This window comes from Lactuca saligna, chromosome 5 (assembly GCF_052625555.1).
Source record: "Lactuca saligna cultivar CGN05327 chromosome 5, ASM5262555v1, whole genome shotgun sequence".
NCBI lineage: Eukaryota > Viridiplantae > Streptophyta > Magnoliopsida > Asterales > Asteraceae > Lactuca > Lactuca saligna.
The window spans coordinates 87830601-87848998 of NC_136421.1; the positions used below are offsets into that span (position 1 = coordinate 87830601).

General features: G+C 26.3%; 1 protein-coding gene across 1 annotated transcript; it reads right to left on the minus strand.

The window, feature by feature from the left end:
* Positions 1-223: 223 nt before the first annotated feature.
* On the minus strand, positions 224-17761 carry LOC144997837 (dicarboxylate transporter 2.1, chloroplastic-like). The gene is made up of 4 exons (XM_078957700.1): positions 16851-17761; positions 5053-5366; positions 1736-2184; positions 224-462 (listed from the first exon to the last, which is right to left on the minus strand). The coding sequence occupies exons 1-4, from the start codon at positions 17478-17480 to the stop codon at positions 347-349; spliced, it is 1509 nt and encodes a 502-aa protein (XP_078813826.1). The 5' UTR covers positions 17481-17761; the 3' UTR covers positions 224-346.
* Between the last annotated feature and the right edge of the window lie 637 nt (positions 17762-18398).

The following is an 18398-nucleotide window of genomic DNA, read 5'->3' on the forward strand; positions in this document are numbered from 1 at the left end:
CAAAACCTACTGGACTTCTATTCACAATTCTGGATTCTGGATCCTGGATCAAATCCACCAGCTTTTTTTTTTATAGTAAATCATACACCATAAATTTTCACCTGTAATATTTTAAAATGAAAGAGCTGTACGTTGTTTGACCATAAATGTTAAAGGGTATCTATGATAATCAGAATAAAACTATATAAAATATAATACTATCATTGACGATGACATAAAACTATGAAAAATAAGACGGATAAAAGGTGTAAATGTACATCGGATTCAAGCAATTATACGCATTCCTTCTTACATACAAATGCTTATAACATTAGAATATTAAAATACTATCAATATCAATTCTATCTCAATAAAGACCCAAAATCTTCCACCACGGGGTACCTATTAGTCCCCATATCATTATGTTAATCATGGCCATGATAATCCCAAGCTTGAAGACATCCGGAAGTCTTACATATCCAGCTGCAAAACAACATAACAATCATTGAAGCCTGTTCATTTTAGTTCCGGTTTGCTATGCATTGCATAAATGATATGAAGTAACATTACTAGACATATTATTATTATTATTATTATTATTATTATTATTATTTAGGTCACAAAAAATTCGATTTCCGGATATAGACATAAATTCCGTGGAGGTAGCTCCGCGGAATGACAAAATCGTAAATAAATCAGTGTATTAAAAAAAAAAACAAAAAACAAAAAACAAAAAAAAAAAAAAACTCAAGATTCATTCCGCAGAGCTACCTCCGAGGAATGAACTCATTCCGCGAAAGTAGCTCCGAAGAATAAATCTTCAGATTTTTTTTTTCACATTGATTCTTCAGGGTTTATATATTCATTCCCCAACTAATTATTTTCAAGAAAAGATGATCATACTTTCATAATCTTTTCTTGAAAATAATTAGTTGGTGAATGAATATAAACCTCGAAAAACCAATGTAAAAAAAAAAAAAAAAAAATCTGAAGATCCATTCCTCGAAGCTACCTCCGCGGAATGAGTTCATTCCTAGGAGGTAGCTCCACAGAATGAATCTTGAGTTTTTTTTTTTTTTAATACCTTGATTTATTTACGATTTTATCATTCCACGAAGCTATAATAGATTCCGCGGAGATCTGCGGAATCCATGTCTATACCTGGAAATATCCATTTTCATATCTAAATTTTGAAAATACCCTCCATTTTTTTACTATTGCTGGCATTTTTCCTTATTATTATTATAATCAATTAAACAAAATTGTATTTTTTTCAATCTAAACTAATAAAACAATGAGATAAAAATTGCAATTTCTTTTTCCAACTAAAAACATAGAACAATGTGTGACAATGACTCTTTCAATTTTATTATCTCTAAAAAAACATAAATGTCTTCGAGATCCTAACGAAACACTTATCCAGTCCCATGAAATCTAATTTGTCCATATATCAAAGGCATGCTACATTTGTCACATGGGATGAGATATGATTGGATCTGATAGGACTACGTACGTGTAAAGCAGCTTTATAGGGCTAATTACAATTATGAGGATGAGGAGGACATTCGCGTCTTTGCATAGACGGGTGATTGAAACCACCATTCTCCCATCTTGTTTTATCAGAAATGTAAAATTTTTGTCAAATTGACATAAGTGACGGTCTCGGTCCAATGAATGTCAAACACAACACAGTACAAACTCGTTCTGTCACCATTAAAACCATAGGAAGATTGAAGACCCAAAATTTGATACATACCTCCATAATATACAGCAGCCTGACCACTACTATAATGTGTGAGTGCACCAAAAAGATTTGTATTATATGCCAAAGTCAATGCCGAAAGAGTTCCGGGGACTTTAGCAGTTAGATGCATCGAGAGGAATGCGGAGTACAATGCACCAACATGAGCTGTTTGACCGGCAAATAGATAGTGAATGAAGAAATAAACAGCTTGAAGGAGAAGAAGTGCGAGATGCCATCCAACTGAAAGAGATTTAAGAAAGTTGGCCACACAAGTTGACATCCAGGGCACGACTCCTAAGTCGGTGAGTTGAGTTGCCATGCCAATGAGAACCCCAAACCAAGCCAATGTGTCCCATGCTGATTTTTCACTTAGGCAATCGTCCCATGTGAGAACCCCGAGGATTAAAAGGATCGATAAACCTAGCATTGCTGCAATGACACTTGAAATGCCAAGATTCTCTCTGTGTATATAAATAAATTCAAGAAAGATTAGTTAATCTACAACACCTTTCGTCCGAAAACAAACATGTAAAATATAAATCATATACATAATACTATGTCATATGACCAACAGAAGATAGGTTTTGTTGGTTAGTGCCAACCAATGTATAATAAAATAAAAAGGAATAAATTTAGAAAGGAAAAAAAAAAAATCAAAAAGGGAGGGGCGACGAGCCGACGACCATGGTGGGCAGCCAAAATTGATTTTTTCCATTTGTCGCATGTAGTCAAGGATCGGTTATTTATTTTTGTAGTAAAATTACATGGTTGTTTGATATATTTTTTTTTATATGGTTTGTTAGGTCCAAATTATTTGATATAACATTTAAAAGCCACAACTTGGTTCTAATTTCTATGATCAATAATCTGTTCAGATTCAATTAGACGTACAATTTAGATATGTTTAGATATAACTGACTCAATCGGTAACTATGAAACACCACGTAAATACAACTTTTAGTAATTTTCTCTCTCAAAAGAAATAATAATATTGGCAATTTCAAATTTCAATCCCAAAATTCATAATATTATATTTTAATTTTAATTTCTTGGTATATTTAAAATGAATGGTTTATACCTTGCTAAATTAAACAATCAACACGATAAAACTTCATTTATATATATATATATATATATATATATATATATATATATATATATATATATATATATATATATATATATATATACTATGTGTGAGACTCATGTATTAAATGAGTTTAATTAAAATAATATGAAATTTTAACAATTTGAAAAGTTTGAATTTATAAAAAAAATGAAAAAAAAATTTGAATTATTAAAATTTTAATGTATTAAATACATTATATATATAAACCCTTTCTAATAAATACTTTACATATATATTACATTACACATTAAATGTGGAATTTTAATTTAATAAAATGAAAAATACAATAAAATGACAAGTGAAAAATAAATAATTTAAAAATTTTAGAAAATGTCAAATGTCCAAATGAAGGAGAAGAGGACATGTGGCAAAAAACCTTCATTTATTATAGTGTGTGCGTGTGTGTGTGTGTGTGTGTATATATATATATACACTATAATAAATGAAGGTTTTTTGCCACATGTCCTCTTCTCCTTCATTTGGGACACTTAGCATTTTCTAAAATTTTTAAATTTTTTATTTTCCACTTGTCATTTTATTGTATGTTTCATTTTATTAAATTAAAATTCCACATTTAATGTATAATGTAATATATATGTAAAGTATTTATTAGAAAGAGTTTATATATATAATGTATTCATGTGAGACGGCTTAATTTTGTTAGACCGTGAGACGTATTTTTTTTTTTTCTTAGTTAATTCAAGTTCCGAAAATAATATTTAAACAAAGAATTTTTGGATTTTTCCATTTATTTTGCATTTTAAAATTATTTTTTAGAATATGTAGAGTGTAATAATATTCACGTATTTTTCAAAAAAAATGGGATTTTTTTTAAATTTTTTTTAGTTAATTGAAGTTCCAAAAATAATATTTAATAAAAGAATTTTTAGATTTTTCTATTTATTTTACATTTTAAAATCATTTTTTAGAATATGTCAATGTAATATTCTATTAGAATATTTTATGTATTTTTCAAAAAAAAACGGGATTTTTTTAGTTAATTCAAGTTCCGAAAATAATATTTCAAAAAAGAATTTTTGGATTTTTCAATTTATTTTGCATTTTAAAAATACTTTTAGATTTGATCTAACGGTTTCACAAAATTAAAATGATCTCAAATGAACCTGAACCTATATATATATATATATATATATATATATATATATATATATATATATATATATATATATATATATATATATATATATATATATATATATAGGGTCAGGTTCATTTGAGACCATTCTAATTTTGTGAGACCAAATCTAAAAATAATTTTAAAATGCAAAATAAATAGAAAAATCCAAAAACTCTTTTTTTTTAAATATTATTTTCGGAACTTGAATTAACTAAAAAAAATTAAAAAAAAATCCCGTGTTTTTTTTTTTTTGAAAAATACGTGAAATATTCTAAATATAATATATTACACTGACATATTCTAAAAAATAATTTTAAAATGCAAAATAAATGGAAAAATCTAAAAATTCTTTTTTTAAATATTATTTTCGGAACTTGAATTAACTAAAAAAAAATTAAAAAAATTTTTAAAAAAATCTATTTTTTTTTTAAATTCGTGAAATATTCTAAATAGAATATTACACTGCACATATTCTAAAAATAATTTTAAAATGCAAAATAAATGGAAAAATCAAAAAATTCTTTTTTTAAATATTATTTTCGGAACTTGAATTAACTAAAAAAAATTTTAAAAAAATAAAAGAAAAATAAAAAAAATGCGTCTCACGGTCTCACAAAATTATGTCGTCTCACATGAACTTTATATATATATATATATATATATATATATATATATATATATATATATATATATATATATATATAATATTGGATACGATTAAAGGTTGTGTATGCCGATAAGGATGAAAATAATTTTTTTTTTTATGAAAAGTGGCACTTGGGTTGGTTTCCTATAAACATAGTCTAAAAGTCCAAATGACAAAAGGAAACGGGAGACCGATCCACATTAGAATTAGAATTAACAAATTGCCAAACCAACTTGTCCTATAGAAAAGGTTATACTTTGATGCTTCTCACAATTCTAACTCACACCAGTATATCTACACAGCGATCTGTTAGGTGGCTAACACGAACTAAAACCTCCAAACCAAAAGGATATCATCGTAAAACCAACTACGCTAAAAAACTGGGGAATTATAATTGAGCAGGAAAATCAACATACCCGGAAATCCATAACGCAACAGTTACGAGCATGGTTCCTAACATGATCCATTCGTCCCTTTTAACTGGACCCATTTGGTCAAGCTTGGTTTGAGCCAAGATAGGAGCATCAAGTGTATGCTTGGTCTCTGGTGGAAAGATCTTGTAGATGATGAGTGGAGTTAACATGAGAGAAACCAAGGCTGGTAAACAAGAGCCTTTGAACCATGTTATCCATGGGTCTTTGATTTTCACTCCTAAAGTGTCAGCTAGTTTTATACATAACATGTTCTGAGCTGCAGCCGTCAAGAAAAGAGCGCTCGAGCTACTAGATGACTGTCATATAAAGAAAAATTAATTAGAAATAGACAACCTTTTGCAGACTATCTTAAAACTAACTGATAAAAAGTCTCATGATTAAATTAGTTTTTTTTAAACGTTAATTTACAATCTATTTTAATGGTCTTATTAAACATTATATTATAGTAACCTTAAAAACTTAGTTAGTTTATGTTTGCCAAACTTCTAATTATATATATCATTTTAGAAATAAACAAACTATACACGAATGAAGTCGTGCTATCAGTCGAAATGCACGAGTTGTTAACTACTGGACTTTTCACGCACTCATAGAGTTTGAAGATTGTAAATCGTTATATTTCAAACTAAAGCTCAAATGACAAGTACACTGTGCCATATAAATTTTACAAGGGGCTCTGGACTGTATTTTGGCAGGGGCTCTGGACTGTATTTGGGCTTATGTATCTATCTTAAACTCAGTTTTAGGCTTTTTAGTAACTGGGTCCAATTTTAAACATAACTAGAATTCGCTTCGAAGTTCTGATATATACTCGCGCCTTATTTTATTAACGATCATACTATGATGTGAGGATAGAAAAAAACTTGTTTAATAAAAAATTACTAGTTGTTTGATAATTATTATTATTATTATTCAATATAGAAATAAAATATCTTTTTATATTTTGTTCTTATAAATCCTCGTATACAATTAAATGATGATATGTATAATATTTAATATACATTTAAAGAAATTTAATGATATTTTAGTATATTAATACGATACATGTCATCTTTTAAATTGGTAGTAAAAATACTCCAATAATTATCTGATATTCATAATTATATAAATTAAAATTCTCTAACAAAAAATAAGAGGATTTTTAATTTCTCTAATTTTAAAATGATAAATGTTAGAGACCTATGAATACCGAAATAGGAAAAAATACTCGTATTCGTAATTATATAAATTCCTTAAATATTATATACACACTAAATGCAATTGCACAAAGAGAGATGATTTGTAGACAATATTTTTTTAATACAAAGCAATTATAGCAATTTGTGTTTTAAAATGTTGTATTGTACAACTCTATAATGCATACATTGTTAAGTATAGCAAAAAACTGTTATGTACAAATCACTTTCTCTATGTAAATTCTAATTAATCAGAAAACTATCACGATAGAAATGGCATCGATCCACCTAAGGATTTATATCTACAAAAAATGGTTTTGCATTAAGTAAGAAATAAGTACTATTTTTACCGGATTAAATTTGGTAAGTGTTGCTTGTTCATGGTTTGAGAATAAATTTACGTTGAAAGCTCTTAAATAGTTTAATACCTAAATAATGTGTAGCTATTGATTCAGCTTTGTTATGGGTACAGCTTTGTTACGGGTACAGTGTAAAAATTAAAAATAATAATAATAAACAAAAAATCAAATATATATATATATATATATATATATATATATTATGGAGAGATTAGGAGGATATTTAATTTTTATTGTGAAAATGTAAACTCAAAATAAATAATACACAAATAATTTTCCATCAATTATTCAACATGTGAATAATTTTCCAAATAACATTTACACATTAATAATACTAATACTATTAATAATAACTAGAAAGGTTACTCCCGCTACGCAGGGGTCAGAAGCTTTCAAAATCGTTTCTGAATCGATATATATGACAGACGTAGAAAGTGCAACGATGAGAAACCCAGACTTTACACCAGACCGTTTCAAAACGGTTAAAGAATTAAATGGGTAGGATTTAGCAAATTTTTAGAAGATTGATCAAAGTTGTCAAACTTTAAATATTAAAAGGTTCCAAAAAAAAGTGTAAAAATATTGATTGTAAGGATAAAAAATATCAAAATAAGTAAAGAATGAAAAGCAAAGGGACCATTTCTGTCAAAAAAATATTCAGTTTACTATTCCTAAACTTCATATATTTAAACTTTAAATATTAAAAGGTTCCAAAAAAATATAAAAATATTGATTGCAATGACAAAAATTGTTAAAATAGGTAAAGAATGAGGAGCAAAGTGAAAGAACTATTTCTAAAAAAAAAATGTCCAGTTTATTATTTATATATATATATATATATATATATATATATATATATATATATATATATATATATATATATATATATATATAATAGAGCAAGAAAAAAGACAAAACAAAATTTCAAATAAAATAATAATAATAATAAATAAATAAAGTAACAATAAATATAAAAAATATTGTAATAGATAAAATTAAAGATTAAAATAATGATTTATCCGAACAATTGACATAATTACCTTTAGATAGGTACAGCTAGTAAAGTATTATATCTTAAATGAATTCAAGGATGTGATATGTTCATGTAGCCCTCACACACCCACAACACGAGCACAATACTGGTAGCATGTGATACAATCCAATAGACTTGAAGATAGTGAATGTTAGTGTCTTAGTGATGATACAATGGACTGAAGTTGATGGATGTTAGTGATGCGATGTCATGTTGTATAGTAATAAAGGAACTCAGTTTTGTTCAAGAATCTTTTGGAAATAACAAAATAAGGAAAATGTTAAATTTTTATAATAATTTATTACAATTGTTTTTTATATAAAAGATATTAAACCATATTTAATACATAGTATTATATTCCCTCTCACTGGTATAAATAATCAAATCATAAGTTAGATATATTATTCTATTCACACGAAAGGTACACAAAACAACTTGGGACCGGAAAAAAAATAAGTGTAGAATTAACATATTTAATAAATGTATTATGGGAAAATGACTCTTGATGGTAATTAACTTTTGCGTTTGTACTTATTTGGTCTATTTTCTTTTTTTTGTATTCAATATACCATTGAACTTGTTGTTGGTGTTTACCATAGCCTTTTTGACCGGCTTTTGACCTGTGATAGCCGATCAAAGGGTTATGGTGAACACAAACAACAAGTTCGATGGTATATTGAGTACAAAAAAAAGAAAAGGGACCAAATGAGAACAAACGCAATAGTTGGTTACCCTCCTGATTCATTTTTCCTTTACTCATTTACAACAAATCTCACATCATCTCCTACTGATATTAATGACTTTATGACATTCATTCTTGCTTCTCTTCAAAACATAACCTACGAAAGGACATTATTGATACATGTACAACTTTGTAATGCACTTGAATATTTATTAGGGGAATCTTGACTAAGCAGGCGCATTTCATGACTACATTTACATTTTCAATCAAATAATTTATCGTATCATGGATTCTAGACAAGTCTACAAACGAGTGGAACCACAAGTGCTATGATTTTTGAGTTTACTTAGCTTTAAGATCGAACTCATGGGATAAGATGTTGGATAAGGTGTCTAAGTCCATAACTTATTTGGTATATACTTGATCCGACCCGGCATGGTCCATTTGGGTTGCACTTCACCCGAACTATTTATGGATAATTTTATGAGAGTTATACACATATGATTATTAATATATTATAAGTTATAATATATTAATATGAAGTCATGTTATTTAATTAGTCTTAGTTTTAAATTAATTAGGAATTAATTTAGAGATTAAAAGAAAGACTAATTAGATTGTGGGCTATTGGTTTTATATGGTATGGGCTAACACTCATTTGTTAATGGGCTAGGCTTGTATGGAAGTCCATGGATGATCCATGGAGCTTTTAACCCATGGATCCTTGGAAAAGGAAAGATCATGGGTTATTAGGGTTTCACCCTAACCATGCACACTATATAATATTGCTTATGTTGCATGAAATAGCCACTAGTGTGTGTGTGTTTGTGTGTGGCTGAAATTATAGTGTGTATACACTCTCTCAAAGTTTTCCAAGTGTTTGTGGTGATTTGTGATTCCATTTGAGGCATTCACACTATTGGTGCTTGGCCCTCAAACTCCTTAAGAATCAAACTCATCAAAAAGGTATGTAATCTCATCTAATTCTTTTATGTTTAAAAGTACCCCATGCCATGTTAGATAGGTTATGAACCTTGGAAAATTATTATTTTTTATGTATTTAGACAAACATAGATCCAAGGTTTATTAGGGTTGCATGCACACTTAGGAAGTGTTAGATTGCTCAAAACCCAACATAAGATACAACATCAATATGTACAATATTATGGTGATGTGTCTACAAAAGCAACATGATATTGTACATATTGATGTTGTATCTTATCCCATGAGTTTGATCTTAAAGCTAAGTAAACTCAAAAATCACAGCACTTGTGATTCCACTCGTTTGTAGACTTGTCTAGAATCCATGATACGATAAATCATTTGATTGCAAATGTAAATGTAGTCATGAAATGCGCCTACTTAGTCAAGATTCCCCTAATAAATATTCAAGTGCATTACAAAGTTGTACATGCATGAATAATATCCTTTCATGAGTTATGTTTTGAAGAGAAGCAAGAATGAATATCATAAAGTCATTAATATCAGTAGGAGATGATGTGAGATTTGTTGTAAATGAATAAAGGGAAAATGAAGCAGGAGGGTAACCAACTCTTGTGTTTGTTCTCATTTGGTCCCTTTCCTTTTTTTTTTGTACTCAATATACCATCGAACTTGTTGTTTGTGTTCACCATAACCCTTTGACCGTCTATCACAGGTCAAAAGCCGGTCAAAAGGGCTATGGTAAACACCAACAACAAGTTCGATGGTATATTGAATACAAAAAAAAGGGACAAAATGAGTACAAATGCAAAAGTTCATTACCCTCAAGAGTCATTTTCCCATGTATTATTGTATTATTCAAACAAACGTTTCAAATATTAAACAAAACATTTTTTATAAAAGGTTATGATATTTTCAAAATCAAAAGTTAAAATATATACCCCTCCGTCCCATATTAATAGTCTATATTTTCTTTTTCCTTTGTCTCAAAATAATAATCGACTTTTAAAAATAAATATTTTTTTTAACAAAATATATTTTATTATTAGTTAACCTACTACGGAATTAAATACAACAAAATGATGAAATTAAATGCAACAAAATCGTACAATTATCATTTCATCTAATAAAGTTATAGGTAATTAATATTTTCTTAATCAATATCTATATATATATATATATATATATATACACACACACACACACACGGACCAAAAAAATAGTGCAAATACAAAAAATAATAATAATAATAATAATAAAAATTACAATTGCAATACTAGAAAAATGATTCTCATTTCCAATGGATTTGTGATCGATTTCAAATGTATACATTTTTTTGTACCAAATTGAATACTTACTCCGAAGCTTTATATATATATATATATATATATATATATATATATATATATATATATATATATATATATATATATATATATATATATATATAGAGAGAGAGAGAGAGAGAGCTAGGCTTAAATATTAAGCTAACTAATTATTATGTGGATGTATAGACAATGTTATTGTATGAGAATTACTAAGGAAATAAGTTGTTTAGCAATGCGAATATGTTCTACATTACAAAAATATCGTCATTTTCATGCATTATCGCAAATTATTATTTATTTTTGTTCTCACACATCGTTTTTCACTCAGTTTCATTCTGACAGAATACGACTCAATAAACATTCTGACGGAAATAATAATAATAATAATAATAATAATAATAATAATAATAATAATAAGTGTATAATAACCAACGATTTAATTAGTGAGAATGTGTGCTAATAACAATAGTTATGTAAGATTCAACGTATTTATATTATCAAACAACATATTTTCTTTATTATTCTCAAAGAATAGTATTTTACATACGTCTGCACAATAATTAGTTAGAATAAAATAATCTAAGCATATATATATATATATATATATATATATATATATATATATATATATATATATATATATATATATATATATATATATATATATATATAGAAGTAAGTTCAGTTGAAAACAGTAAATAATATGAAAACGTAAAAATATTATATTTATGTTATTATTTTGCAATGAATGTTGTATACGTGTATTGTTGAAGTAATTTTAATGTGAATATTAACGTTTGATTGTATATATTCATTAGAATAGTATTATTCAACTACAAAATTTGGATATGTTTATTATTGTAGTAAACTGTTATATTAGTTTTAATGTATGATATTCATTTATTCAATATTGAATAATTGCATAGAACTGAGAATACAAAATTTGTTGCAAAATAATAATATAAAAACAGTGTTTTTATGTTTTCACACTAGTTACTGCTTTTATTTGAACCATCTCAAATATATATATATATATATATATATATATATATATATATATATATATATATATATATATATATATATATATATATCTTTTGAATTTTAAGAGTATACGTTACAAAAAATTTTGTACATATAAAATCATCTCTAATAAATGAAGGTTTTTTTTTGTCATATGTCATTCTCTAATTAGTTTTGATACTTGTCATTTTATGATATTTTTTAAATAAATAATATCCATATTTTTATTTATGGTTTTTTTCAATTTTTAAAATAATATCCATGTTTCAATTTATATTTTTTTCAATTTTTAAAATAAATAATATATATATATACATATATATATATATATATATATATATATATATATATATATATATATATATATATATATATATTAATTTTCTTTTGATTTATGTTTAATATATCAAAAATAAAATAATATTTAAAATAAAGAGGGGAACTGATCTATATCCTCTCTAATAAACGAATGTTTTTTGTCACATATCATACGTTCATTCAAATTGTTAAATGTCATTTTGTGGTTATTTTGAATTAATTTTTTCCCCATATCATTTTTTAAGTTTTTCTATTTTATTAAATTAAACATAATATTTTAGTGTAATAATTATAATAAATGTAACTGTAAATTACATGAGTGGTCACTATCATTTGGGGTAATTTGCATGTTTGGTCGCTAACTCATTTTTTTTAACTTGGAAGGTTCCTACAGTTTGTTTTTGTTACGCGATTGGTCATTATCTTACCTAAAAATAATATTTTTTTCATTGATTTTTTAATTTATTTAAATAAAATGTATTATGTAAGGTAAGGTATAATAAGGTGAAAGTGGGGTTAGGGGTGTGTTTATTTAAATAAATTAAAAAAAAAATCGAGGACAAAGTAATCTTTTTAGGTAAGATAGGGACCAAGCGCGCAACAAAAATAAACAGTAGGGATCTTTCGAATTAAAAAATATGTTAGGGACCAAACATGCAAATTACCCTAAACCATGGGGTCCCTATCAATTTTATTAATGAACTTCCCTTTTAATTTCAAAATATCTCATTAAAGCTTATTAGTTTCTTTTGTTTATATTTTTAAATTATTTGTTTAAATTTAAAAGATAAAAAAACACTTCAATTATAATAATTCATTATTTTTCTTATTTTCTTATAAATTCAAAGTTTTCAAATATTTGACCTTTATATTTAACATTTTTTTTGAAATTAATTAATGTATTACATGGATCTTACAACTAGTATATATGAATAAAACATTAATAATTGTCAAAAGTTAAATTAAGATGTTGGAACTACTATCATTTGTCCTGATGGCACAATTTTTACGAACTTTAGTTGTGGTTTTATTGTTTCCTTTATCGTTAATCCTAATAACCTTACCGTTTCGGATTTTTGTTAAGGATCTTAATAGTGGATCTTATTGTATCTAGTTACCTTTATTTGGCTCCTAAAGATTTGTTCTTGTAGTTGTTCTTCCAACTAAACCTAATTTTTCTATAAAAAAATTAATTTATCTTTACTCAACTTATACAATCCAACCCAATCCAATTATTCATACCCATTCACAATCCAAACCAATCTAATTTTATATTAAAAAATATACACAAAATTTATATTAATATTGTTCTTGTTTTGTAGAGAAAAATAAATTATATATTTCAATTAAATACTAAAACCGCTAATCGTATCCCTTTTGGCCTAGATTTTAAATTTTATTACAAATTTGGTAAAAAAATTTAACCTTTTTGGCTAGATTTTAAAATTTTGTTATAAATTCTTCATAACTTTAGTTTTTTTTACAACTTTTTTTCTCAAAAAATATCAAATATGTTTTTTCTTCTAAAGAAAACATATTTTCACATAAAAAATCTTATATTTTCTATATAAAAACTTCAAAAAAAAAAAAAAAAAAAAAAAAAAAAAAAAAAAAAACTTTTTTGTATTTGAACTATATATTTTTAAAGATATGTACTTATTAAGTACATAAATATATACAAATTCATTTTTATAAAAAAAATATATACAAACACATATTTTCCAAAAAAAAATCTATACAAACACCTATTTTATTATAGATATATTTGTATATAAACACATAGTTATAAAAAAAATGTACACAAACACTTATTTCATAGTAAACATGTGTTTATATATATATATATATATATATATATATATATATATATATATATATATATATATATATATATATATATATATATATATATATATATATATATATAAGCACATTAATCTTTTACCCGCACCAAACAATGGTAAGAATAGTTTCTTTCGGTATAATTTCTATTCGGTAACATGTATGATTGAGCACCCAACTTTGACATGAAAGAAATGAAAAGGTAAACAACTAAGAATGAAGTCTTTTTTGCTGATAATGGATTGATCTGAGTTGGGTTCGGGTTCAAACCATTTATTAATTGGATTGAAAATTTCAACCAAATCCAACCTATTTATTTAAATAGGTTGATATTTCCAACCCAACATACCTTTTAGATAGATGGGTTATCATCTAGTTGACCCATTTATGTAGTTATCGAACCAACATATTAAATAAATGAGTTAAACTTGAATTGACTTATTTAAAATCAAAAAATTAAATTGATTAACTAAAGATTATACTATATGAATCAGTTCCAAACATGAATAAAAATTCAAAGTTTTACAAAAGCACAATCACAATTTACAAATTTCAATAAATTGTTCAAATAACATAAAAATTATTAAATTTAAAAGGGATATTGGTGAGTGGCTGATATTTTCGGTGATAAGAAAAAAAGCTGAGAATTAAGATTGTATTTTTTTTTAAAACACAAATAATAATAATAATAATAGAACATTTTAACTTATATTTTAATACATCGATTAATACAAAATAATATTTAAATAACTATTAAATTAAACATATATTAAAGTTAAATGGGTTCACAGATTGATAATTTTTATCCAACCCAACCCATTTAATTAAATTTTTTTTGAAACAGCAAATATTATTAGTAAAAATAAAAACTCCCGACTAGACTAGTAAGTAACTATGAAGATAACCCATTTAATTAAAGGAATTTCATATATATCCTTTTTAAACGTCAAAATATCATATTTATTCAACCTAATATCTAAATATCATATTTGTTCTTCTTAATCTTATAAAATATCATATTTACCCAAATATATATTTTAAATATTTTAAAATCTCTTTTTATATATTAAGATCATTAAAATTGAAAAAATAAAAACCAAATAGACCATATTACCCCTAACTTCTAAATCGCAGGAACTTCATCTTCTAGATATGTTGTTAACTTCTCGTGGCGTAATGTCAATTGCTAGTTGCTCTTTTATTTTGAATTTTTGCTTCTTAAAAAATAGAAAAGGGTATTAAACTATGAGTTCCTGTTTGATTTTGTATTTCTTCAAAAGTGTAAAAAGAAAAAGTTTAAATAGCTATCGCGGATTGATAAGGCGGCTGTTACCAATTGCAATTTTTGTTATATGTGGTTGTGTGCTACAATGGATAAAGAAATTGAATGTATTATAATATATTTTGTGTGAGTACAGGTCAAAATTTAACTATTTGTGTTTCATGAGTTTTTATTTTAAAGAAGGAACACAGTGTAACACTTATTGTTTCCGATGGCAAACTTCAAATTAGTTGATGAAGTTTATATGATTTAGAAGTTAGGGGTAATGAATTACATTTAATTATTATTTTCATGTTTAATAATTTAAATATATTTAATAAATAGTTTTAGATAAATATGATATTTTAAAATTTAAAAAGGTTAAAATTGATATTTTAACGTTTAATAAATTTATATACGAAATGTTCCCTTAATTAAATAGGTTACACGTTGATACATTTCAATTAGATGAATTGAAATTTTCAACTCAACCACTAACTTTGGGTTGGGTTTAGATTGGAATGCGGACTATGTCAATTTTGGGTTTAGATTGGAAGATGGATTATGTCAATTTTTGCCGGGTTTGGTTTGGAAGATGGGTGAAAATCTCGAAAATGGAAAAATCATAGATTTTTTTGGTGGTGACATAAGAAAACCTAAAAATATCGCAGGCGCAGGCACCTACATTATAGTATTTGGAGACCTGTAAAAATGGTAGCTATTTAACCATTTAAAAAAAAATTGAATGAGATTAACTTAAATTGTCATTTTCTATTTTATTAATCAAACTTTTTTTTAAAAGATAATCTTAACCGTTGGATTCGTGGACTAGCTGTGTGTGTACTTGTGCCGAAAGAAAAGCTTCTATGGAGATTTGCATTAACTACAATAATTTACCAAAACGAAGACAAAATAACACACGATTCTACAAACTCTTACATGTCTTGCATTATCTAAGTAGCTGATTATCAATTAAATCCGAATCAGATGAATGGTCACTTTTTGTCATGAGATATCCTATCTTATCCTACTCGCACACCGGTTTGTTTAGTTGCATGTGATAAAATGATAATAGAAATAATATATATATATATATATATATATATATATATATATATATATATATATATATATATATATATATATATATATATATATATAAAATAAGTTATTACGTTAAGTAATTATGTTTGATTAATACTTTAATTGTGATATTTTTAAATAATAGTTTATATTATATATAAACATAAATGATTTATATACAATAATTTTTAATCATACATAATAATTTATACATTAATGATTGTACAGTATAATTATATAAAACATAAATTGTTATGTATAATTAAGAAATATTATGTACCTAAACATAACATGCTATGTAACTTTAATTTATATATTTTGAGTCAATTAACATAATATTATATATAAAATTAAAAGTTTTAACATAAGTTCATTAGAGCTAAAATAAGATTATGAAAAACATATTTTTAGTTATCAATAAAAAAAACGTTTTTTCCAATTAAAATCATGAAAAGATTTTGTCATATTTAGTTTTTCATTATATTATTAAATAATTAAAAAATAAGTCAAAACATGAACATGTTCCCTTTTAAACATTAGAAATAAACTTTTCTTGTTGCAATGTAATACCAAGCAATACCTTAAATATTTTATATCTCTCATGCATATATTACGCAAAATTGGAACTTGGAAACAGTTGTAATAGTTTTAGTAAATATATAATAAATTAATTAATGCATACCTTTCTAAAAGAAAAAAGCATTTGAAACTTGTAACAGATGTTATGAGCGTACCTGAAATTGAGATTGAACAAGGAAAGCACCAAGTCTCCGAGCGGAGCCGTCCTTAGGCCTACTCTCACCGGCGATCGCCAAGGAATTAATAATCGGCAAGAAGATCCCACCGGCCCTGGCAGTGGTACTAGGCATCGCCGGTGAAATTATAGCTTCGCAAATCGCCAAACCATAGGCCAAACCCAACGTGCTCTTGCCTAACCACCTCACAAAGTACATTGCCATCCGATCACCCAGTCCGGATTTCACAAACCCTCTGCTGAAGAAGAACGACGCAACTATCAACCATATCACTTCGTTCGTGAAGGCAGCGAAGGCAGATTTGAACGGAAGCGTCTTTGTCACGACGGAGATCGTTAGACACACGAAAGCCCAAGCACCGACGGGTAAAGGTCCGAGGATGAGTCCCGCGATGGTGGTGAGGAAGATGGCAAACAGTCGCCACGCTTGTGTTGTAACCTGACTGGGTTTTGGGATGGCGAAGCAGACGATGAGTCCTACGGAGATGGACAGTGCCAGTGGGATCGGCTTTGCGCCGGGCAAGTTCTGGAATCTGAAAGAGCGACGGCGGGTGTGGGTAGGGATGTTGATTACGGCGGCGTTGTTAGCTTCTGGCGGAGGGTTTGACATCTGAGAAGATAATTGATGCGGCGGTTATGGATGTGAAATGATAATAGTCGTAGTGGGGATAAAAGGGTAAGAATAATGAGGATGAAGACTACGTATCTTCCCGCATGACCTTCTATTGTGCGTGTAATCAACATCAATCGAACCATACAAACTCGGTTATATTTTTGCAATGAATTCGGTCTATAAAACGTTACAAACTGTGGATCTTTACTTATTTTGACAAAAAGATCATACAGAATCATGGTCAAATTGTCGAAGAAGATGCCTAATTTTCAGACAAGTCTTTAACAACATTCAAACAACCTACTAACTAACATAGTACGAAAGAGTTGTAATAGCGAATTAAATTAGGCTGTTACATACAATACTTACAACATTTTTGTATTACACTCTCATTTGACAATTTTTTTTTTATTATTTTAAATTAATTATTTTCTTTTTGACAATTTTTTTTTGTTATTTTAAATTAATTATTTTCTTTTCACATGTTTTTTTATTAGTTTTTCAATTTTAATAAATTTCATATAATATATTAATGTAATAATTACAATAAATGTAGTAATAAATAAAAATAAATTTTATTAATGGACTTACCTTTTTATTTCAAAGATCGTAAATTAAAGTTTATTAATTTATTTTGTTTATTTATTTAAATTTAACAGATAAAAAAAATCAATTTTAATAATTCATTGTTTTTTTATTTTCTTATAAATACAAAATTCTTAAATATTTAAACATTTATATTTAATATTTTTTAATTAACACATGTAATACATGAGTCTTACACTTAATTTAAAATATATATAGATAATATATCAATATTATACTATATTTGTAGGGAATTAAAACCCATGACTTTTGATATATATTTTTTTATAAGAAAAAAAAGTGCGGGAAAACTGCCAGTCGCATACCGTA

Excerpts from the sequence above, each read along its gene's own strand:
- LOC144997837 (XM_078957700.1), bottom strand. The coding sequence starts at position 17,480 with ATGTCAAACCCTCCGCCAGAAGCTAACAACGCCGCCGTAATCAACATC. Across the intron at positions 5,367-16,850 it reads TTGTTCAATCTCAATTTCAG|TCATCTAGTAGCTCGAGCGC; the intron begins GTACGCTCATAA and ends TTTATATGACAG. Across the intron at positions 463-1,735 it reads GGCTGCTGTATATTATGGAG|CTGGATATGTAAGACTTCCG; the intron begins GTATGTATCAAA and ends GTTGTTTTGCAG.